The sequence below is a fragment of the Perissodus microlepis genome, chromosome 18 (genome assembly GCF_051167445.1).
Source record: "Perissodus microlepis isolate ML-2025 ecotype Zambia chromosome 18, ASM5116744v1, whole genome shotgun sequence".
Taxonomy (NCBI): Eukaryota; Metazoa; Chordata; class Actinopteri; order Cichliformes; family Cichlidae; genus Perissodus; species Perissodus microlepis.
In genome coordinates, this window is record NC_140478.1 from 8,279,851 (window position 1) to 8,302,813 (window position 22,963).

The 22,963-nt window shown below is 39.9% G+C and overlaps 3 protein-coding genes across 3 annotated transcripts; 1 reads left to right on the forward strand and 2 right to left on the reverse strand.

Moving 5' to 3' along the window:
* Nucleotides 1–33: 33 nt before the first annotated feature.
* On the forward strand, nucleotides 34–2,693 carry LOC146367181 (uncharacterized). Its single transcript, XM_084911552.1, has 3 exons — nucleotides 34–115; nucleotides 326–566; nucleotides 2,375–2,693. The coding sequence occupies exons 1-3, from the start codon at nucleotides 73–75 to the stop codon at nucleotides 2,544–2,546; spliced, it is 456 nt and encodes a 151-aa protein (XP_084767678.1). The 5' UTR covers nucleotides 34–72; the 3' UTR covers nucleotides 2,547–2,693.
* tmbim1a (transmembrane BAX inhibitor motif containing 1a) lies at nucleotides 2,694–14,596 on the reverse strand. Its single transcript, XM_084911550.1, has 12 exons — nucleotides 14,301–14,596; nucleotides 9,487–9,798; nucleotides 9,038–9,105; nucleotides 6,784–6,848; nucleotides 6,648–6,701; nucleotides 6,507–6,557; nucleotides 6,368–6,407; nucleotides 5,764–5,801; nucleotides 5,583–5,670; nucleotides 5,388–5,483; nucleotides 5,246–5,299; nucleotides 2,694–5,126 (listed from the first exon to the last, which is right to left on the reverse strand). Exons 2-12 carry the CDS (start codon nucleotides 9,791–9,793, stop codon nucleotides 4,977–4,979), a joined length of 1,011 nt encoding a protein of 336 aa, XP_084767676.1. The 5' UTR covers nucleotides 9,794–9,798; nucleotides 14,301–14,596; the 3' UTR covers nucleotides 2,694–4,976.
* A 1,179-nt stretch (nucleotides 14,597–15,775) lies between these two features.
* LOC146367183 (caspase-8-like) lies at nucleotides 15,776–22,962 on the reverse strand. The gene is made up of 12 exons (XM_084911545.1): nucleotides 22,667–22,962; nucleotides 21,799–21,949; nucleotides 21,489–21,664; nucleotides 21,299–21,404; nucleotides 19,310–19,439; nucleotides 19,153–19,211; nucleotides 19,024–19,066; nucleotides 18,826–18,890; nucleotides 18,620–18,731; nucleotides 17,307–17,434; nucleotides 16,500–16,885; nucleotides 15,776–16,073 (listed from the first exon to the last, which is right to left on the reverse strand). The coding sequence occupies exons 2-12, from the start codon at nucleotides 21,904–21,906 to the stop codon at nucleotides 15,938–15,940; spliced, it is 1,449 nt and encodes a 482-aa protein (XP_084767671.1). The 5' UTR covers nucleotides 21,907–21,949; nucleotides 22,667–22,962; the 3' UTR covers nucleotides 15,776–15,937.
* Between the last annotated feature and the right edge of the window lies 1 nt (nucleotide 22,963).

The window sequence follows — 22,963 nt, forward strand, 5'->3', positions numbered from 1 at the left end:
AATGAGTACCACTAGGTGGCAGCAGCTCCCGTTGTTGCGACTGCGCATGCCCATTGCAATTACGCAACAAACATGGCGGCGTCCACACTGAATACAGTCCGGACAACACTGAAAGGTTTAATTATTGGCTTTATTCGTTATAAAAAAGGTCACAATTAAGAGAATTATATTTTGGTCGGCGGCGATAAGTTGTTTATTTTAATATAGTTATTTTTTGTAAATAACCTTTTATATGCTTTAGTTTAGCACTTTAAGAAGACTTCATATTGACGTGGTCGCAAATGAAGTAAGATTTTTAAAGTACTGGTGTAATTTGTGTCAACAGGTATGTACCTTTTTTCCGGCCGGTGGGTGCTCAGACAGAGCAGTCAAAGCCGGGCCGTGTGTCCGAGCCTGCGGCTGCACGTCTCCCCTGCTGCCTGCTCCAGGATGGAGACGCAGAGGAGCGAGCAGACCCAGAATACCGACAGAGGCAGAGCCCAGGAGGAGGTAGAGGAACCAGAGGGTCCTGAATACATCCCCAAGAGAAAAGCCAAGAACCCTATGGTGAAAATCGGCTTTGCCTGGTAATTTCTCTCTTTTGACCAAAACCCGCGAGAAATATATAGAAGCTACAGTACTGACAAAGAGGTGTGTCAAAGAACGATTAAAAAGATTAGAAATGACACGCTTTTTATGCAGTCCTCGTTTCCAGAGGCTCAAATATAATTGGGCTAGCATGATAATAAAAATATTTATTTTTGATTGTTTGACTGCCTGAAGCCTACAGCTAGGGCATGGGTGATTGGCCTTTACTGCAGTTCTTCTGATTGTAGTGCATGCTTGGTTGCTTGTTCAAGTCAGCTGCTTGACAAATGCAGAACTTTTCACTTTTCTTCAAAAACCTCTCGGTTTTGTTCTGTTTTCTCAAAGAAAACGCGCTCTAGTGCTAACTGCAAAAGTTTACAGTAACTGTGTGACAGTGAAGAGTTGAAAGTGAGCTGTTGATGGGGGTTGGAAAAGTGTTTTTAAAGTACTTGAATAGTTCTCAGTGAATATCAGTTAGTATTTCTGCTTGAATTGCTCACCTTTCAAACTGATCTTGCTTTTCTATGCAATACCTAATCTGGCCTTTAAGTCCCTGAGGAAATGTGGTTATACCAGCTGGACATTTGTCAACACTGGGAAGGCACCTAAAGAATGCCCCAGGCAATCTGCCTGGGGTTAAGTTAAGTTAAGGCTTAGCTCATGTTGTCCATGAAACCAATTTTGAGTCCACTGGCCAATTATATTTGGTCCCTTGAAAAGAGGTGGCTGGCAATTAGAGCAAATATTATTAGAGCACTTACTAAAAACTTCCTGTGTCTTTAAGTTCATATCTATTAGGTAACTGTAATGTCTGTGAACGTTTTCAGTCATCCAGGTCATCGTAGTCTAAAGAGCTTGGAAAGAAAAGCGTCTGGACTTCTTCCTCTTCATATTTTGAAGACGTTTCACCTCTCATCCTGTGAAAACAAGGATGCCAATGTTCACATTTTGGACAAAGAAGACAGATGGTTTGAAAGAGGAGTGTTAGAAGCCATCTATGTCCACTGTGAACAACCATCTTTGAATAGAGGTGGTGGCTTACGACACCAACTGTCTGCATCTATAATCCAGTTTTGAGATCCCTTCCCAGACGCTCTAACGCCCACTCACATCTTGGGCCATTTGACCTCAGTAAATCATGTGATAGGGAAGGGCTAGGTTTCGCAATGGGTTCACGTGAAAACCTTGGCTCATTGTGACCCACACCCATTTTCACACCTTGGCTCATGTGATTAGACGGAGGATCAATAGGGGGTCCATGTCCCTCTTAGGGACACTCCCATAGGGCTTAAAATCTGTGAATCTCCACCAATTACTCTTAGAACTGAAGAAGCTTCGCGGATGAGAGGTGAAACGTCTTCAAGAAACTTAAAGAAGTCCAGATGCTTTTCTTTCCAAGGTAATTTTAATGTAATGTTTAGGTCACCTTCCTGTGTTGCCTGCAAGTTAATGTTACTGATGTGTCCTCCACAAGTCCCAGAAACACACACTTGGCAGACAATAACAGTGAAACAATTGTTCTTCCATATAACGCTACTGTGGCTAAAAGAGAAAACTTTGCACAATTTTCCAAAAGAGAGATTCACTATCCAAAATACAACTTGGATGAATATCATCCACACAGGCTACTAATACATTGCTTTTTTTAAAGAGCAAGATATATTAGATGCAGATTTGTCCACATTCAGCGCAGTCACTGGGGAACCACCAGTTTTCCCTAGCTGCGTAGAACTTGCTGACCTGTTATTCTCTAGTGTGACAGAGCCATCAGTACTGTATAAATATTTTCTCTTTCCTCTCTGTGCAGGATTATTGGTCTCCCTACAGGAATAATCAGCTTCTTCCTGGCTAAGAGACAAGTGGACAAAAACAGACTGAAACAGTTAAAGATCAGACAGAGGATGAAAAGATCAAATGAAGGCGAATATGAAGGGAGTCGCTACCGCCATCATGCAGTGGATGTTAAACTCGACCAGTAATTTATGTTGCAGCTGTGATTTGCATCGTATGCACAGTATCCCACACAGAGACTCTTGGATTAAAGACTGATCAGAACACTGATGTAAAGTTCACCCATGTCAGAGGTAAATGTATATTTGAATAAAATCATCACTGGTACAATCACATTAAGACTAAAAGAAAACTTTATTTATAATGATAAGCAAATAGATTTTCTGTAGCACTGATATATTTACAACCCCCTCTTCCACACTAACCATCCGTGGTGTACAGTAAACATGTCTGTTGATTTGACTCGAGGCTTTTATAAACTTTAAGCTGTGCTCTAAATTTGTCATTAATGGTCTTAGCTGATCATCTCAGGAGAAACATTTGGACAATGAAAGACTGGAGTTCAGAAATGTTCCAGTACTTTAACAACATGGCACCGATAATGCTGTCCTGTGTGGAAAAATCCCGCCCTGCCGGCCCTCGCTGTCTGACCCACATCTGACTAACACAACTATATTTACAGGCACACATATAATAACTCTATAAAACATATTATAACCCTGTATTCTGTAAAGTTAAAAAAAATTAAAATAACAGACATTGACACGGTGAAGGCACTGAAGTGATATAAAGGAGTACAATTCAAATAAAGTGACCTATATTACTTTATCTGAATAAAGTAATATAGCAGAGCCATGGCTGCCATTAGTGGCGCCGAGCTGTGCTTCAGGGGTGGACGTGTCCCAAAAAACTGACTCTGCTCATACTTGAGTAACTGAGATCAAATGTTGTGGCAATGCCCACCCCTACTGTACTTCATAATCTCAGAAAGTTACACTTTAGGATTTGCCTTGTTCTTGTAGCATTTAACACATGGGAGAATTCATTTGTAGCTGTACATGTTCATACACAAAAGAAAGATCAGACACTTTCTGCATTAAGTCCAGTAATATGGAATAAATGTTGCAGATGGGATTCAAGTGTCTGTAGATAGTTAGGTAAAAGTATTCGTCATAACCACCGATAAGCTGTTAAAGTATATAAAAAGAAATATAGATTTCATACAAAGTGCATTTTTGGGCGATGTAAACTAACGCTCAGATTTTTGGGGGGCATCACTTTAAAATATCTTTACTTTGCAAAAAATAAAAAAAAACCCGGAAAAAAAAACAAAAACAAAAACAAAAAAACACTTAACAAGGCATGATCAGAGATATTATACAAACAAAGATAAATGGAATTATTCTAGGGCTGTCAACATTAACGTGGATTAATCTGTCGTCATGATGAACACGATCAAAATTTTCAATGCAATTAACCCATTTGGAGCGAAAATGACTCAAAATCCGTGCATGCATCAAGGCAATTTGGGCAGTTTGCACAAAGTTTGTCCATTCTGCGCTCCAGATGGTTTAATTGTGTTGAAAATTTTAAATTGCGTTAATCATGATGACGGATAAAGCCGCGTTAACATTAACAGCCCTAAATTAGTCATAACTTTTTTTAGAGGTCTCCTTAGTACAGCTCTCTGAAACAATGGTTCAGTCCACGCCTTGACTTTTCTGTTCAGGGGATGAAAAAAAATCCAACGAATAACAAAAACAAATCAATAATTTTTACCACAGCTCTGATCAGCTGGTCATGGCTGGATCACAGAACAAGAAAATAAATGTTATTATTGTAAAGTCATCCAGTTTACTGAATATTTAAACATTAGCTTACTGCAGACTAGCATGCTTTAACACCTCCACATGGATAACACAGTAGATGGAACTCCAATACAATATATATGGTGGAAAATTACATCATAAACACAGAAGCCCACTTTCATGGCACACCATGTTACTTAAATGCAAGTTTTTCGTGTAAAAAGACTGACCATGTAACAAGAGCTGAGAACAGATTAAAGAAGCTAATCATTTACCTAGCTGATTGAAGCATTTTGTGTGATTATACTAGATTATACTGTAACTATACTAGAACGCTCCTTTATCAGCTTTCAGCTGTGTTTGGAAAGGTTTTTTGTCTAGGGCTCAATAAGCCTGGTCCCGTGATAAACCTGCATTAGGTAACACAATACACCTCAGCAATACAGGAGGGATAATGCTGAAATTGACTCCTGTGTTCTTATGAAAATCCCAAACCATTAATTTACATAATCTCACATAATTTGGACATTTACAATTAACTGTCATTAAATTGATCAGATCATTTCTGATCAAGTTAATTTGTTATTAGATGAAAACAAAAGTTCTTCCTTTCAAGAAAAGGGTATATCAGCGTGACCCCAAACATTTGAGCAGCAGTTTAGGTTTAATCTACAATGTAAAATCTCATATTCAGCCCTTAGACATTTTCCCTGAAGAGCACCATGGTCTTAAAAATCTTTTAATGTCTATTGGAAAAGTAAAGCTTTTCAAAAGCATGGAATGATTTCACTACACTTTGCCGCTGGATTTTTATTTGGTGGAAGCACCAATAATTTGCAACAGGAAAAGGAAGATCTGGATTATATCGACGTAGATGGAGAGTGCGGCGAACACGTACTCCTCTGGACTAATGGAGTGCTTTCTGTTTCCAATCAGTAGCTGAGTGTGATATGCCAGGAACTGCAAGACACAAACAGTTACAAAAAAACTGAGCACTATATCAACAAATACAATGAGGGCTGCTGTAAGATTTAAGGTGACTTTTCCACTTCTTTGTAACTTTAAAGTGAAATACTTACCAGAGTGAAAACTATGGCTCCTATAGCCGCATAAAGCATGTGAAGCCAAAATATCTGCAACAACAAATAGTCATTAAGATAACAAGAAAACCCAAGAAGGTGTCAGGAAACAGTCACAGTCTTCACAACAGCAGTAACTCACGTATTTGAAGGACAGCACGATGGCTGTAATGATGCCAGTCACGAACACGACGATACCGAGGACACAGAAAAGGCCCTGGCACTTGGTGAAGTCGACCTACAAAGAGAAATTGACAGCAGGCATCTCAACCCGTGGCCATGAACAAACACACTGTGGAGATTTAAAGCTGATAAGCAGAAACGTGCACGCCCCTACCTTCGTCTGGAAGCAGAACACTGTGACGGCGATGCAGACGACAGCTGTGATTCCCAGCGCAAGAAACACTGCTTTTGTGTCATAGTAACTAAAACCAAAGCGCAACACACGGTCAGCAGTGAGGAAACCATCAGAATCTTTTTATCACATAAAAGGGACTGTATATATATATTTTTTTTACCTGGATATGGTTCCAGTCATATACGACAAAGACAGAGTCTGTTTCACAAAAAAAATAAAGATCAGATATAATTACAATGAAACACTTCTTGTCCAACCACAAACAGCATAATCTTGACATGCGGTCTAACTCAGTGTCAACACAATACTGTGATAAAAGTCCCAGTGTCATGTGATAAAAGTCCCAGTGTCATGTGATAAAAGTCCCAGTGTCATGTGATAAAAGTCCCAGTGTCATGTGATAAAAGTCCCAGTGTCATGTGGGACTCTGGGGGACAAGTCCACGTGACAATTCAGGAAATAAGAATGCAGAATAAAAAACCCACAAAACCTTTTATTATGTGACAAAATGCAGATCATAAAACAGCTCAGTCATGTTGCTGTTCGAGCTGATAAACTGAACACTCAAACGTATCAACAGGTAAAATGCAAACAAATGTGGTGACTCACTGCTTGGCTCTGATATCAAAATTACATTTCAAGTACTGTGATAAGGCTGTCATTGGATGGAATGTCTCGCTGACAAAGACAAAAAGGTTTTCAGTATGACTTGATCCAAGTCCAGGAAACTGCTGGTAATGACCACAACCACAAGTCATACTTACAAAGAGGCCGAGCAGAATCATGTTCCATGGGAACTTCCTCCTGCAAAATAAGTTGGCTTTCAGTACAACGTTGGTTTAAAACTGTTCAAGTACAAGTATTTCCTCTTAAAACATAATAAAAGCAGGCAATCACACTCACCGGGGGCCCTTGCAGCAGACCAGCACGATGTGGGTGATGAAATACACCGCGCTAAAATGTAGAAATGAATCACAAAGTTACAGTTCTTATCCATGAGTCAGCACATCACTTCGAATGATGTTACCACAGAGGGAGACTTACTATGATGCCCAGTACACAGCTGAGTTCTTCCTTACAAAAGATTTGACAGGTTGGCTGTAACAAAGAGAGGCCCAGTTAACACCAGGAAATGCTCACATGCAAAGAGCCTGAGAAAGAACACAATCTGTATACTCACACAAACGTGAATATGGCCACAATGGCTGTGGTGACCAGGAGCTGACACGCCAAGATCAAATACACCTTAAAAAGAAAAAAATATTCACATTATTTTATACTCTGAATACAGAAGCTATTGGATTGGTCCAGTTTGTGTCTGACATATCTTTGTGCTCATTTGCTCATTTGTATGATACAAAAAAAAAAACAAAACAACCTAGCAGTATGTAGTTATGAATTATACATTTTCTCAAAATATGGTGGAATCTTTTAAGCTACAATGTAACATATAATTATTTATTTTATGTGCTTTTGTTGTTCATTTAAAATAAATCATGCCAACACTGAGCAGGTTGGAGCTTGTCAACAATAAAAACTATACAAAACAAAAGACTATGTTGGAATCAGGATGTAGCAAACCAGGACACCAGTCCGGGAAAGCAAGTTGGGGGAAGAGATTTGACACTCCACCTTTTGAAGTGGCAAAACCGTCAGTTCCAAGAGTAAAGTCAACACAGCCATTCATAGCTATCCAGTTACAAATGCATCACAAAAACTCATAGGTGACGAGATCTGGTGACCACGCAACAAAGGCCATGATATTTAAAAGTCTTAAGACACTCCCTGGTCTTTTTCTTCAAGCAGTTCTTTACAGATTTACCAGTGTTTGGGCTTGTTGTCCCACTGCCAACCGGACTTAAGTGAACCCAGGATTTGTACAGCAGTCGCTAAAGACTGGAAGACAACATTAGTGAAAACAACCCTGTGCTTGCAAACCAAAACAAATGTGTCGCACGTTCACACACTATCCATTTAACTTCGAGCCAGAAAGGTTGTGTACAGGAAACCCAACAAAACAACACTCAGTGACAGCTCTCAAGTTCAGTGCCAAGTAAACTTAGTTTGGCTGTTCTCCTATGCTTTCTGTTTCGCTGTGTCTTCGTTTAACTGCCCTACTGTTACAGATGAAGAAGGCACATAAGTGAAATCCTTAAAATACCAGAATCAAATCAAGGCTGCACTCTGCCTTCTAATATTTACACCCACTTTCATCTGTTTCTAAACACTTTAAGGGCTATCAGTTTTCAAGGCAGGGACTCGTGTAGACTAGCACACACTTGTGGCAAGCAACCAAAGCACTGACCAGAGAAGCTGAGACTAAAACACACACACAGGTTAATTCTCTTGTAAAGCTGTCATAGCTCCTGTGTATCCTTATATAGCAAAAGGCCGTCTCCTGTTATATAGTATGTATAGTACACAGATGTATAATTATTTACACTTATTACCTAATGTGCTTACAGTACAAACTGTGAAGCACTGTGTAACTGTGTGTTTTTAAAAAGGCCATACAAATAAAGTTATTATTAGAATAACTCATCCTCTCCCCAGTTTATGCTCTGTCATTGACCTTTCAGTCAGTGTCACAAATGTCAAATTTGGATCTAACAATAAACAGAACCTCTCACCATCATACTCTATAAAATGCTGCATGTCTTAGCCAACCCCCCCGTGCTTGGTCTTGTTTCCCCTCCACAGAAGTAGTTTAGAGACTGATGCTTGTCATCTGAGACCACTACTAGAGTTCTTTATTTGGAAAATTCTGCATCTGTGATGAGGCTACTTTTCTGTCTCAGTAAACAAAGCTGGATATATTGATCTTTTTCTGGTCTGCTGCTCTGTACGTGTTATATAGTCCCATGTACTAGTCCATTAGAAAACCTCATCACGAGTCAAAGCTCATCCAACCATTCAAAACACATGAACAACAGCTGCAAGGCTAAAATCACTCTGGCCAGTGTTGCTGAACACATCTCAAAGAAAATTTGCCATTTTGTATAAAGAAATACATTCTTTGTAGCGCCTTGAGGAACCTGTTGTTGTAATTTGGCATATAAATAAAAATGAATCGAATTGAATACATTCTGCCAAAATTTGACTGTTGACCAGGAAATGATGTGGATTTTTTTCAAATATACATGTAATTTTCCTGACAATACAACTTTTAGCTGATAAGATAGCTCTAGGTAAGGAAAGCGTACCATCTTGGCCTACGCAAGATCTTTCCTAATGAGCACTTTTCACTTTGTTTAGCCTGCAATGACATGTCATAATTGGTGCTGTCAATCTGCCCTTTTCTTTTGGGTGCGGGTGTTGTAATGAGTCTTAAATGATTCTGAAAGTAACTTAAAAGTGTTATTAAGCACTCCTCTGGATAAATTATTGCACACGACAGTAAAATAGGTAATTTCATGCAGATTGTGGTGCTTTACCTTTCTGATGAAGGTATGCCGAATGCTCAGACTGTCCCAATCGCTGCCACTTGCTGCAAACTCATCACCTGTATCATCAGTAGAAAGAAAAGCGATCACTGACTACAAAGAGCAACAAGAAGCATTATTCATTAGGTAAACTTTATTACAATTAAAAGATGCATATTTTGTTTTATTTATTAAAATTCACTTGATAGTCCACTCACAAGTGTAAAAATGAAACAAAGAAGCTCTAATGTATAACTCTATGAGACTAAGAACTCCTATAGGTGGATTTTGTTGTAATATTCCTTAACCTACATCATGCACTAGCTGACTAATGGCTCTAGTTCAATACTGGAATGATATCATTGTTAGGTGTTGTGTGAGCACACAGTAGCAGGATGCTTTCTCCTTTTATTAAAAAGATAATGTCATTAGAGGATACACGTTACAAGCCAGAGTCTTACCAGAGCTCAGGACATCTGATGGTATTGTAGGTGGAACGACAGGGGGCATGGGAGGAGGATTCGGGTAGCGAGATCCTGGATGTCCAGCAGGCTGTGGCTGCCCTGGATAAGGGCCTGGAGGGTAGCCAGCTGGCTGGCCTGGGTACAGAGGGGCATTTGGACCAGAAGGGTATGGACCAGAGGGATAGCCTGGCTGTGAACCACCATATGAAGGGAATCCATATGGAGGGGGTGGTGGGTAATTCCCACCCTGAGGTCCATACATTGGGCCACGAGATTCGTCGTACCCTGGAGGGTAGTGTGACATGATGCCTGTGCGGAAGGGAGGGGAGGAAATACAGTTCACAACATGCAGGGACTACAGGGAGCAGAGGTAAGACAGTCGGAAGCATCACCAACATGTGCTCTTTAAGGTTTTGCTGTACACTGTCATCGTCAGTAAAAGATTTATAATGCACATTGAAAAAGTCAGGAAAAAGGGAAATAGGTACAGCAATTTATTGAAACATGGGCAAACATACATGGTATATAAGGCCGATACGGTTTTTACCTGATTTATGACCACCTTTATTCTTCATCACAACCTGAATTCTCTAAGGCAGCCTTCTTGTAATTTCACATTAATAATAATAATAATAATAATAATAATAAATTTTATTTATGAGCGCCTTTCAAGTCACCCAAGGACACTTTACAATAGGATAAAACACTTAGTAAAACAATGGCAGAATAAGAACAATAAAATAAAAGCACAAGATAAAATGAACAAACAGTGGATTCACAGTGAATATGCAGATTTGAACAGATGAGTTTTGAGTTGGGATTTAAACTGGGGGAGAGAACCAATATTTCTTATTTCTGGGGGCAGAGAGTTCCACAGCCTGGGAGCAGAGCAGCTGAAAGCTCTGCTTCCCATGGTGGTGAGGCGGAAGGAAGGTACAGTAAGCTGGATAGAAGAAGAAGAACGAAGTGAACGGGCAGAACAGGTGGTGGTTAACAGGTCAGAAAGGTAAGAAGGAGCGAGGTTATGAATGGCCTTGAAGGTGAGCAGAAGAAGTTTGAAAATTATCCGGAATTTCACAGGGAGCCAGTGAAGTTCCTGAAGAACAGGGGTGATGTGCTGGTAGGAGGGGGTTCTGGTGATAATGCGAGCAGCAGAGTTCTGAACCAGTTGAAGCTTATGGAGGGATTTTTGGGGGAGACCATGCAAAAGAGAATTGCAGTAGTCAATACGGGACGTAACAAGACTATGTACAAGAATGGACGTAGACTGGGTGGAAAGAGAAGGAAGCAATCTGTTAATGTTACGTAGATGGAAGTAGGCAGAACGGGTGAGATTATTGATGTGAGATTTATAGGAAAGTGAACTGTCTAGGATGACACCAAGGCTCTTAACCTGAGGAGAAGGGAAAACTGTGGAGTTATCGATGGTGAGTGAGAAATGGTTTGCCTTCAAAAGGTTGGATTTGGTGCCAATAAGGAGGATCTCAGTTTTATCCTCATTGAGCTTTAGAAAATTAGAGGTAAACCAGGATTTTAACTCGGATAGACATTCTGTAAGGGAAGAAGGTGGGAGGGAGGAATCAGGTTTGCAAGAGAGATATAACTGGGTGTCATCAGCAAAACAGTGAAACTGAAGATCAAATTTGCGGAAGATGGTACCTAGAGGGAGGATGTATATTATAAAGAGAAGAGGGCCTAAAACTGAGCCTTGGGGTACACCAGAGGTGACGGGGAATAGACGAGAGCGGAATGATCTTAGTTGAATAAACTGGGAACGGTCGAGGAGATATGATTGAAACCAGGCGAGGGGTATGTCAGAGATGCCGAGAGAGGAAAGTCTGCTTAGAAGTACAGAGTGAGAGATGGTGTCAAAGGCTGAGCTCAGATCTAAAAGGACGAGAATGGTGAGAAGACCAGAGTCAGCTCCGATTAGAAGATCGTTAGTGACTTTAAGTAGAGCAGTTTCGGTACTGTGACGTGAGCGAAAACCAGATTGAAATCTCTCGTAGATGTTATTATTAACCAGGTGTAAATGAAGTTGAGCTGCAACCACTTTTTCGAGTATCTTAGAAATGAAGGGTAGATTGGAAATCGGACGGAGGTTGTTAAAGTTGTTAGGATCTAAAGAAGGTTTTTTCAGTATAGGAGTGACTAGAGCAGTCTTCAATAAGGAGGGAACGATACCGGTGGTGAGAGAAGAGTGAATGATAGCAGAGATGAGTGGGAGTAAAGAAGATTCGTTTAGCTGAGAAAAGTCATCAGGTTGTTGCCATTACCTCAATACTGTTGAGGTCCACACTCTGACAATGTCCCACTGTGCGTTTTTCTATCCAGGTATGGTTCTACTGCACCGGCAGTGTGTTCAGGATCACTGTCGGACTTGAAAATGTAGGCTTTTTCACTTTTTTTTGCGTTATGACATTAGCAAACTTAGGTGTCCACGCCGCCTTCCCGCCTGAAAATGCACAGTTGTGCCTTTGGTGACAACAACAGAGCTCCATTTAGCTTTAGGGCTCTGCATGGAGCCACTGTTGGTGTGCGTACACATTAAGGTCTGGGTAATAGCTGGGCTTGGGCTCCTGCCAGAGTAATTACCATGCACCTTACTGTACACACTTGGGTGTGTATCGGGTTCACGGAGTAGAAGGATTTGCTCAACACTGGTTCACAAAACCCACCACATACCCAGGAACCACCACACGGGCCCCAAAGGGAAATTTCTAATAATAACCACATGCACGCTAACATCATGCAACAACATGAGGCCCAAGTATTCCATGCTGCTGAAAGAACTGAGATGGTCCGTACACTGGGTTCTTGAGACCTAAGTTTACTTCTGCTGATTTTACAAAAGACACCAAACTGCTATCTTAAAAGGCTGACGTGTTTCTAAGCACAATACAGTTTGCTCAGTTATTCTGAAAGTGCTGCATTTTCAGTGGGACTTTTAGGGAAATATACGCAGTAAAGGAATTCAAGAGCTGGCTCCACCTCTTGTTGCCATTACCTCACATACTAAGCACCAAGCAACAAGACAGAAAACAATCAATGGAAAAAGTGCTTCAGCTGATCTTTGTGGAATGAGGACAAAGCTGATTGCTTCATAAGTCACTGAGACATGAGAAGGCAGCAGATTCATATGTGTGTTTGAACAGGAGGGTGTAGCTCTAATATTTACGAAAAATACACTCATATTCAATGTATTTCATCCTCCCTTCAACCTCAGGTCATCATGTGGTTGTGGTTATTACTGTAACGTATGTCGTCTGAACACACTAACATAACTAGTCTGTTTACGTTCATCTGGCGTGGCACAAACATGTCACTCAGAGCAAAGCCCTGTGACTCAGAAATGCTTTTGTTACGTGAAGCCTGTCATGCGGATGGACACAGTTACAGAAGCACCACAGAAGAACACTGAGAACCGGTTTGGCAAAGCTTTTAATCACTCCTTTTTGTTGAGCTTCATTATTTCTGCTTGGGCAAGAAGTCATGCAGTTTTTTTTAATGCTGCTGACTCTTTCTAATCCAATACGCCTGCAACAGACTTTGTCCTTTACATTCTCGCACATGCTTTCCTGCCCAATCGTGACATTTTACATTGTACACAGCAGTGAACTTTAACCTGAATGCTAACTTAAAACCTGTTTGTTATTTTATCCTGTTTTTTTATTATCAGATAAACAGATTTTTTGCATACTTCTGCTTCATCATTCTCTCCATGTACAGTAAACATCAGGAGATTATTAAAATGAATTGTACAAAAATAATTAATCGAGGATGTCAGAAAATGGGGATGCTGTTGTTCAGTATTATTGAGTATTGCTTTCATTTGGTATTCCTTTTTTGTGGTAGAACCAACATCCAGTTCCTTATCCTATCTATGCATTTATGCTGCATTTAAGGTTTTCTTTGTCATATCAAAAGCTGATCAAACACCAGACACCAGGGAGGGGATTTGCAATCTAGCTTAGGCTAGATAAAGCCTGTAATGCGTTTCCTGGTTCTTATAACACATTTGCCACTAAACCTAAACCTAAACTTAAATGTAACATTTGGTTGCTCCCTTTTGACCCCCCACAACAGTAGATGACTAACACTGTGTAAAGGCTGGTCAGATGAAACCAGACACACGGAGATGTCATCATACATTTGGGCAACTGTGTTGGGCATTTTTCAATTTAGCCTGTTTATGTTTACATGTTTACGGTCAACTTCCGCAAAGCAAAACTCAGGCTTAAGCCCGACCGACTCCCAAAACAATATTCATCGGGTATAGTCCTGTTGAACATCAGCCACTTATTATTTAACTATAACAGACTGTGCACAAGTGTGTGTGTAGACTGGCACACTGACTAACAACTGACACGAAGTCTCACACGACTCGACAGCACATCAGCGAATTAGAAATCATCAAAAGCTCCGTTGCCTTTAAGGGCGCACTCATTAACGTTATTGCTAACAGCTGTCTTCCCCGCTACGAGGGCCGCCTTTACCCGCCCTGTAACTCATCGCTGACAGCAAAAAATAAGCAACGATGTAACATTCAAAAGGAAAAAGAAGAAAACTCAGCATCTGAGCTGTGTCTCGTGTTTAACATTTCAGTTTTGTCGACTGAACTGAAAAAAAAAGATGGCTATCCTAAAAGCGTCTACACACAGACCCACTCCACCCAGTTACCAAACCTCCGCTAACTCCCCCCAAAAAAGCTTTTCCAGGTGTGTGAGCGGGCTCAGCCAGAACAAAAACACCACCACCTTCACCATGAGCGGTGTTTCTGACAGAATGGGAAGAATATAACAACATCTTACCAAATTACGAGACGTCAACCTCGTCGGTGGCTCTCAGTCCCAGAGAGAAGAAGAGCGATATCCTCCCGCTGTCACTCACAACGCCTTTAACTGTCTTTAATGCTGTACTCCAAGTTTTAGTGTGGGGTTGTTTTATGTTCTCGATGTTGTTATTCAGAGAAGTACTGGCAGAAGTGGGCAGCTGTGAAAAGTTTTTTTTTTCCTGGAACTGTGGAAGCAGGGTGTGGTCCGGAGGAATCTCTCACACACACCCACACCCACATCGCGGACAGCGAGGCCCGAAAGGCGCTGACTCATTTTCAGCACTGGCGGTGTCACGTTACTGAATGCACGCGCTCTCCTAAAGTGCCCTCTGCTGCTGGCGCGCGAGTCTTCCACACTTTGCAGAGTTTTGACTCCTTTCACCTGATATGAGCTGTTATTTGGACTCTGTAGTAAACAAGCTCATCAAGTGTGCTGAACTTCTCTCAGGCTGATGAAAGCCAGCGTTATGATGTGAAAACACGTTTTATAGGCGCCCTCTGCAGATAAGCTCATTCATGATTTGACAAGAAAAAGATATGCGTGTTTAAGTATTATAGAGTACTGTAAAAATTCTCTAGTCACTCTTCATTTCTTTATGTTTTGCTTCCAAGGAACCAGAATTTGCTTCTTCTTTTTTTCAAAGCGGTCTTAGACAATAATCATTGGCTGCTTCTTCAATCATTTTTAGTCCAATTCTTTTATCTGATCTGAGGATGTTTTTCCTTTATCTTTAGGCACTTTCCAAAAACACATTTCTTCAAATTTATCGGATGCATACTGTCAGTCCCTATAAAAGTAGTGGACAGAAGACGATGTAGCGGGCCTTTAAAAACTATCTACAGCAGGTGAACAGTATATGAAATTCATGTCCCTAATAAATATGAAGAAAATCTAGCACCTGAGAGATCTGGCCCTTCAGTTTATCCAGCTACTGTTCACTTAAGTCTCATCAGACAAGGTCTTCGTGGAAGGGTGGCTGTCAACAGGCCATTCTTAAAGGGAAACGGGAAGAATGGGTTGAGGCATGCCAGATTACACAAGACCTGCAATGAAATCAGTCCAGCTCTTATGCAGTGACGGATCCAAATGTAAAACTTTTGGTGTGTGATTCTTATATAATGCTTTTTTCTTCTTTGAGCGCTCAAAGTGCTTTATGCAACCTGTCTCATTCACCTGTGGTTGTCACTGTGTACAGAGGTCAAGAGAGAGGTACAACACTGGTCTATATGATGTATCGCTGTCGTGGTTTGAAGCAGCATTTTAACCAGTACCTTATATAACCTATTACACCTCGGCAGCTCCTTTACCTGTAATGTTTATTTTTGGCAGTTGCTCAAATGTTAAGAAGTAGTGTAAGAGTGTAAGATTTGATTTCATGATTCTTAGGTGAAAATCAATTTTCTAGAGTTTGGAAAACACCAAATAAAAAAAATTCCTATTTATATTTAAGAAATGACAAAAATGTACCATTTCATTTGCCACTGTGGATAATTTTTATTCAGTTCATAATTACAAAAATCACATTTATCAAACCAAACACACACACAGTGTAAACTGTAATGTGAATCTGGGAATTGTGTAGACATGCAGTGTTGTATTTGGTCACAGTCGGGTCATACAAATTTGAGGACGAGCTTCTTGGTGAGAGTGTAGTTGGGCTGTGGCATTTGTTTGTGGGATAAATACTCTCCTTTGCTGACCTCCCTGTTCACACGTGTCAGGACAGTGAGGATATCGTCCATCTCCTGTCTGGAAGGAACACACGTGAAACAAAAAGGATACATCTTGGATAATTTTAACAAAACACGCAGCTCATGCCAACACCATGTCTGAAAGCACCAAAAGCAGGAAGACAGAAATGTAGAGATTTGATGCATTTGATTTGTCTTCCCTGATGCCTCAGAAAATGGGTGTAATTTTAAAACAGTTAAGACTGTGCTTTTTGTAAAACCCCTTGAATAAAAGCACAAGGTCTGATTGTGTGAAAATGTATTGAGGCGCTCTACAGAGGAAAAACTACAACATTTGTGTCTTTGTCCATAATTCTATGGACCGAACTATATATAACAGAAATTACATTAAAAAAAATCTACTTTGTAGGAAACTACTGCACTATGACCTTCCCATATGACAGTAGTATGGTCTGCCATAAAGAAACTAATCACTTCAACTCACCTTCTTGCTGCTATTGTCAGCTGCTTGCACAGCTCCTGGATGTAGATAGATCCCGTGACTGTGTTTCGAAATGATTTGAATTCCTCCACAGTGGCCATGCCGATCAGAAAGTCTGCTAGTTCAGGCACTAGCACTGCCTCATCAGGGATTGAGGCGTCTGATTGCAGTGCTCCTTTGTTTTGCTTCTCGTCCTCTCTGCTGCTGGGATAGTATCCTTTCTGGTATTCTTCACCCTGACAGGCTTGAATGAAGAAGAGTTTGGGCTTCCCTGCCAAGGTTCGGGCTCTTCCACTTGTAAAGGGGTCCGTAAGGTCTTTCAGGAGCACCTTTCCCCCATCAGTGCCAAAGACACACCCCTTTTCTCCATGTGAAAGAACGCACACCACCTTAAATCAGAGGCAGACATATGTTTTATTATTTATACTAACACTACTGCTAACACTGTCAATGTGGCTGCAGTTACAATCACAGAGAGATGCACTACATGGTGACATTTTCAGAAAGGTGCTGATCCCAGCTAAGACCTTTTTGAGAAGACAGATACCGCATATCTGCACAGTAAATATGAAACAGTAGCTGGCTCATTTACTAAAGAAAAAAATGTAAATGTAATATTAATAAGTTATGGTTTTATGGTAAAGTATTTGCAGGTTACATTTAGCCTCAGAGCCTGCTGCTTGTATTCTGTATGGCTGTGTTGCCAATCTTCTCAGATATCTCTTATTTAAAAAAGAAAAAAATTCAAAATAAGTGTAAATGTATAAAATGCATGAAGTACTACAACTCTAAAGGTGTGTGACTACGCACCAAGGCATCATGATTTGTAAAATTAATCCTGCCAAGATCATTTATTTTCTTCTTCATCTGCTCTGCAGTACAGTTGTTGTGTATCTTCACTTTAAAACCAAAGTGAGTGAACACTTCTGTCAGAGTATCTGTGTCAGACAGAAAAGAAGCAAAAGAAGGATTATAAGTACATTACATGGTCATGGCATACGTATATATGCATTAGGGCTGCCACGATTAGTCGACTAGTCACGATTACGTCGACTATCAAAATCGTCGACGACTGATTTAATAGTCGACGCGTCGTTTGAAGCTTTGTAAGATCCCAAAAGACGCAGGAATAAGTAGTAGGATTTAAGAGTGTAATAACGGACTGAAACAGAAGATGGCAGCACTGCATGTAGAAGGATGCCAGCTGCCGTTAAACCCCGAAGAAGTAGCTCTGTCCCAGAATTCATAGCGCAGCCCAGCTGAGCTCAGTTTCCAACAATGGCGGCAGCTAGTTAGTTTTAATGTTACTCTTATTATTCTTTCTGGGTCACAAAATAAACGTTTAACATATTTTCAGGCGAGAATGTAACTGTGTAAACCTCAAATATCTGCTCAGTTTATCAAGACACCACATATTTTCAAAAGCGCTCCGATGTTTTCGGAGACTTCTGTTACCCACTAGCTCGATAGCTAGCCGGGGGCAAGGCTCACTAGAGCCCGTGAGAACACCGGACTCCCGGCAAATCGTTTTCAAACCCACCGCTGTCTTTCGCTACTCAGGTTAAACATGATATATAAGTCACTTAGATAACTTACAAATGTTATTGTTTGGCTTTTTTTTTGGTATTTTATTTGTTCCTGAGTAAATCGGTTTGGCTGAGATTAAAGTTATAGTTTTTACACAGCTGAATAAACGTCAAGCAGACAACTGATTATCAGAAGTGTGAGATGCTCGAGAATATACTCCGGTGTCCTGTTATATTTTGGATAGCAAGGAGTTTATTAAACTTCACCGAAACAATCTGCAAATTTCATTAAAATTTAATAAACTATCATCTTGTCTTTATTTTTAGTTAGCACATACCTTAAACACTTAAAGCTGTAAGCTAATGATAGTTATATAAGAGCAGATGCATGCTGGTGCAATAAGCTGTACGTTTTACAATGGATGCATGATCTGATTAGTCGACTAATCGCAAAAATAATCGGTGACTAGTCGACTATCAAAATAATCGTTTGTGGCAGCCCTAATATGCATTAATTGGTACAGGGCTCAGGAGCTTCCAGATAAAACAGTCATACATAAATCAGGTCATGTGACTGTTTAAAGGCAAGAACTGTACCTGCATCCTTCTGAGTTCCTTTTCGATTACTCAGATGTGTTCCTGTGAAGATCTCATTGTTGAAGACCACGCACAGACCACGTGGGTTATGAGTCAGTGTGTAGTAGTCTGACTACAGGACACAAACACAGCAAACAGGCCGATCATAAATGTTACTGATGTGACAAAAGAATGAATGAAAGCATGAGAGCCTGTGAATGGATTACCTGATCAGGAAGAGAGGTGGGATTTGTTTCTAGTTGTGCATCAGTGTTAATACTCTCTCTTCGATCTAAAAAAAACATTACAACAATGTAAAGTTGTATATCAATCATGAGTATGATAAAAATAACAAAAAACACAAGTGTGACAACAGAAGGTTTAACAAATAATAATCACAAATACATTTTAATAGAGACACCTACAGTTGGGTTGAGTTTCAGTTATAGACAGTGGCTCATGGGTCCTCTGTGGGAATAAAACAAAGCAGTCAGCAAACTGACAAACTGCAACATTAACTGCTCAGAAACACACATTTACAGACACACATATACCTCAATATCCATGCTGACATCAGGGGGTAACGTGAACTGCTGCCGTTGCTGACCGCCTCCTGTAACGATCACAATCATTTGATGGTGTTACCAACACATTCAATTTCCACATGTATGTATATGTACATGTGCGGGTATATGGAAGTGGATCCTATACCTTGTGTGTACTCCTCTAAAGTAATTGCCAGTTGTTGATCACACTCTTGCAGTGCTTTATGTAGCAAGCTAACATCTGTCTCTGATAGTAAAGCAGATTTTTCCATTTCTGCAAACACGTCCAGCGGTGTCTGGAATGAAAAGAAAGAACGTTTTTAGTTCACAGAGGCTGTTTGTGGGACAGTCATCATCTCTGGTGCCATCAAATCCACAACTCTGTTTCCATTTGCATCAAATGCAAAGCACAGAAAATAATACTTGGTGGAGATTTTAATTGAATTTAAGGAAAATACAAAACAGTGAGATTCCATATTACAGAAATTCAACCAAAGTAATAGACATTATTATTTACAAATAATCTATGCTGAATTCAGAAAGTTACTTGTGGGACTCCTCAAGGTTCAGTGCTCAGACCTAAACTGTTCAAACGGTATGTATATAAATTTATGTTGTTCTGGGATAAAAAAGTGAAGCAGCGTTTCAATACAATTTAAAGGGAATTGTAAGTTTTTAAATATGAATAAATTATCACTAACCTATAGCAAAATAAAGAAGAAGGATAATTATATAATAACAGGAAAATTAAAAAACAAATTCCAAATAACGATGAATAACAGTTAAACAAAAGAGGTGTAAATAGATGGAAATTGACAGGAAATTGACACCACCACCAAAAAAAAAAAAAATCTTCAATTACAAAATTAATTGTTCCTTGTTAGTTTCACATAGTAAGGATGTCAAACTCATTTTGATTTCAAGTGGGCCTGACCAGTGAAACACACCTTTCTGTCAGTGAAAAGACATTTAACTAATTTCAACAGCATATCTCAGTTTTTCTACACGACACAGAAATGCTGCTGTGGTAATCTTTCACCATGACTGTTTGGGTTTAAATTCTAAAAAAAAAAGTGTCAATTTTCAGAGAAAATTCTGGTAGTTCGTTGCCTTGTTGCCCTGACTGGCCTGTAAATAGGAAACAAGAAATGTGCTTTTTTGTGTGGACACACAAGAAAACAACATCCAAAAACCTTCCATATTTAACAATGAAAAAACAGGAACTTTTCTGTTTTTTTAAATAACGTAATTAATATGGTGTACTAGGGATGGTCACCAGAGAGATGTGTATGGGTAGGAAAAGCTGAAAAATATATTGAATTATAGTTAAAAAGAATTTAGGCCTTGCTTCACATTTTCACATATTCATTTCAGCATTTATATAAAAAAATAAACAGGAGAAACACCCTTCACCATATAACGATTGCTGATGTTGTATAGTTCGTTCTGCAGAAGGTACTCTAGTTATATGTTAGTTACACACATGTTGTGAAAGCTGCAAACACAACAACCAGCTGATCCAAGAAAAGTTGGGCAGAGTGTAAACAAGTAATCCATGACCTCTTATGACAATAAAAAAATAAATCTGATTTTAGCAAGGACTGTAAATAACTACATTTAATAAATAGTATGGAAATCTGTTTATGTTTCATGTGTCTGGAAAGAAATCCGCATTGGTTGCACTTTAGCTGCATGCAAAAATAAACAAATCCAGTTTTCCTGCTTTTACTTTTTTTCCCTCTTTAGAAGAAAACTCTTGAGAATCGATTAGTTTAAGCCAACCAACAGACTTTCAGTAAACTGCATGCTTTTATGATATCACTGATCTCAACTTTGCACTGATGATGTACAAAGCACAAAATAATAAACTGTATTCAGAGGCTGGTAGTTTCCACTTGAACTTCAGTGTGTGAAAAGCCGCTGTAAACAGTACTCAGTCTATTTGACAGAACATTTCAAAGTAAAATTGCCAGTTAACTACTCTTAGTAGTGGAAGTGTGTTCTTTACTGTGCATACAGAATGAAAGGAAAAGTCATCGCATGCTGATCACAGTGAAAACAATCTAAATGTCAACTGTACAGCTAGCCTTTGATGTTCAGTAAAAAGCTTCTTACTCAAAAGCAGAAATGAAAAGGTGGATTGGTGTGTTCTCACCTTGGACAATTCCATTTGTCTCCTGCCCAGCTGATTAGTCAGTAGAAACTTCAGCTTTTCAAAGTTCTCTGTAGTGAAGCCATTGTATATAGAATACAGGGTCTTCCTAATGGTCAGAGAAAAACTTTTGATATATTACTATTCCTATGCTGCATGCTGTACTATTAAGATAAAAACCGAAAGCTTTTACCTGTAGTCTGACAGGACAGGACTAGCATCTGTTTCCTCTGACGGTCTGCTGTCTGTCTCCAGGACCCTGAGGAGATCTGCTCGATGGATGGTGTAGAGCAGCTGCCTGAGGAAGGCATCGTTTTGCAGCAGACCTTTTTCCTCTAATCTCAAGAACAGGTCTTTTGCATCCTTAATCTGTAGGGAAAAAAACCCGCTCTTGAACATGAATATCCTAGGGCGTCATACTGTCAACGTGTTATTTAAAACAATTTTCCACAAACATGCTAACAAAACAAGTGTAAACACATTACAAAATTTGCTGTGCTCACGTTCTCTAGGCGTCTTCTGGTGACTACATCACGGCATAAGAAGCAAAGTTCTGCCACTTCAGAAGAGTCCAGGCCCTCATCTATGTGGGACAAAGTCAGCCTGTCCATCTCGGCCTGGTCCTCAGCTCACAGCGATCTGCAGCTTTTATTGCTAACAGAAAACAAGTGTGCATGTTTTGATGGAGCAAAAACTGAAGTATTCAAAAACTTCATGCATTGCAAACAAGCAGTTTTACATTAATGACTAAAGATCATGGCTAGAATGTTAAAATAATGACAACAATAATAATAACACCACATCATACACGATAAGATGCCATTACTGCCCTACGTAGAAGCACCGCTATACTGTATGTTTTTACAGGGAAACACAGTAAGATGACTACATAGAGAACTTTGTCTTCCATCGCTGACCTTTCAACAGCGAACTGTTATCTTGATCATTATTAAATGGCACAGAGCTTTGGATGTTAGGCCACATCATCTCTGACTATCCAAACAAACAAACAAACACCTGCAACATTTAAATGTTATTTACAATTTCCTATGAAAGCCTGGTTTTAAATTGTGTATTTGCATGGCAGCTTATACGTGACGCGGTGTCTTTCAGTCCTTCACGGTTTACTTTATTTCATGTTATTTTGGCCTCTCAATACGTTTCTAGCAATCCCGTGTAGTCCCATGAAAAGACATCTACGTGATACGACAGAGTGACGTCACTAACACTACCCACCCCGCCTCCCGCCGCCAGTTTTGTTTCTCTTGACAAAAACGAACATTAAGTTTTAAGTCAATGTTACATAACGTGGCCCAGAGTTTACGCTAACAGTTTACGTCAGGTGAACTAAATTACGACGCTGAAACTTACCGTCGCTGTCTCTCGCTGTTAGTTTACAGCTCCTTAGCGAAAAGGGCGCGTCTTGTTAAATGCGAGGAAAATAACCCTTTAAACAAATGAAAAAAAAAAACTTTTTGGGAGCGAAAAAAATGCTGAAATATGTTTCAGTGGCTTTTATTTACGCTTTCTGTTAGAGCCGCAAATTCTTTCGTTTTCAGAGCAAGCGCCTCACGTAACTGGGTGTGACGTCACGGTATAGGAAGTTGAAGTTGAGTGTCGGGTGCTGGGTAGAAAATTTTAAAAAATAAAGGCCACATAGGCCACATT

What these genes read in the sequence shown, in the direction of transcription:
- LOC146367181 (XM_084911552.1), top strand. Translation starts at nt 73, where the DNA reads ATGGCGGCGTCCACACTGAATACAGTCCGGACAACACTGAAAG. An exon ending in AGTCCGGACAACACTGAAAG is followed by an intron (nt 116 to 325) that starts GTTTAATTATTG and finishes TTGTGTCAACAG; the next exon opens with GTATGTACCTTTTTTCCGGC. An exon ending in GTGAAAATCGGCTTTGCCTG is followed by an intron (nt 567 to 2,374) that starts GTAATTTCTCTC and finishes CTCTCTGTGCAG; the next exon opens with GATTATTGGTCTCCCTACAG.
- tmbim1a (XM_084911550.1), bottom strand. Translation starts at nt 9,793, where the DNA reads ATGTCACACTACCCTCCAGGGTACGACGAATCTCGTGGCCCAATGTAT. An exon ending in GGCATACCTTCATCAGAAAG is followed by an intron (nt 6,849 to 9,037) that starts GTAAAGCACCAC and finishes TTTCTTTTTAAG; the next exon opens with GTGTATTTGATCTTGGCGTG. An exon ending in GAGCCATAGTTTTCACTCTG is followed by an intron (nt 5,127 to 5,245) that starts GTAAGTATTTCA and finishes TGTGTCTTGCAG; the next exon opens with TTCCTGGCATATCACACTCA.
- LOC146367183 (XM_084911545.1), bottom strand. Translation starts at nt 21,906, where the DNA reads ATGGACAGGCTGACTTTGTCCCACATAGATGAGGGCCTGGACTCTTCT. An exon ending in ATGTCAGCATGGATATTGAG is followed by an intron (nt 19,067 to 19,152) that starts GTATATGTGTGT and finishes TTATTCCCACAG; the next exon opens with AGGACCCATGAGCCACTGTC. An exon ending in CCACCTCTCTTCCTGATCAG is followed by an intron (nt 18,732 to 18,825) that starts GTAATCCATTCA and finishes TGTGTCCTGTAG; the next exon opens with TCAGACTACTACACACTGAC.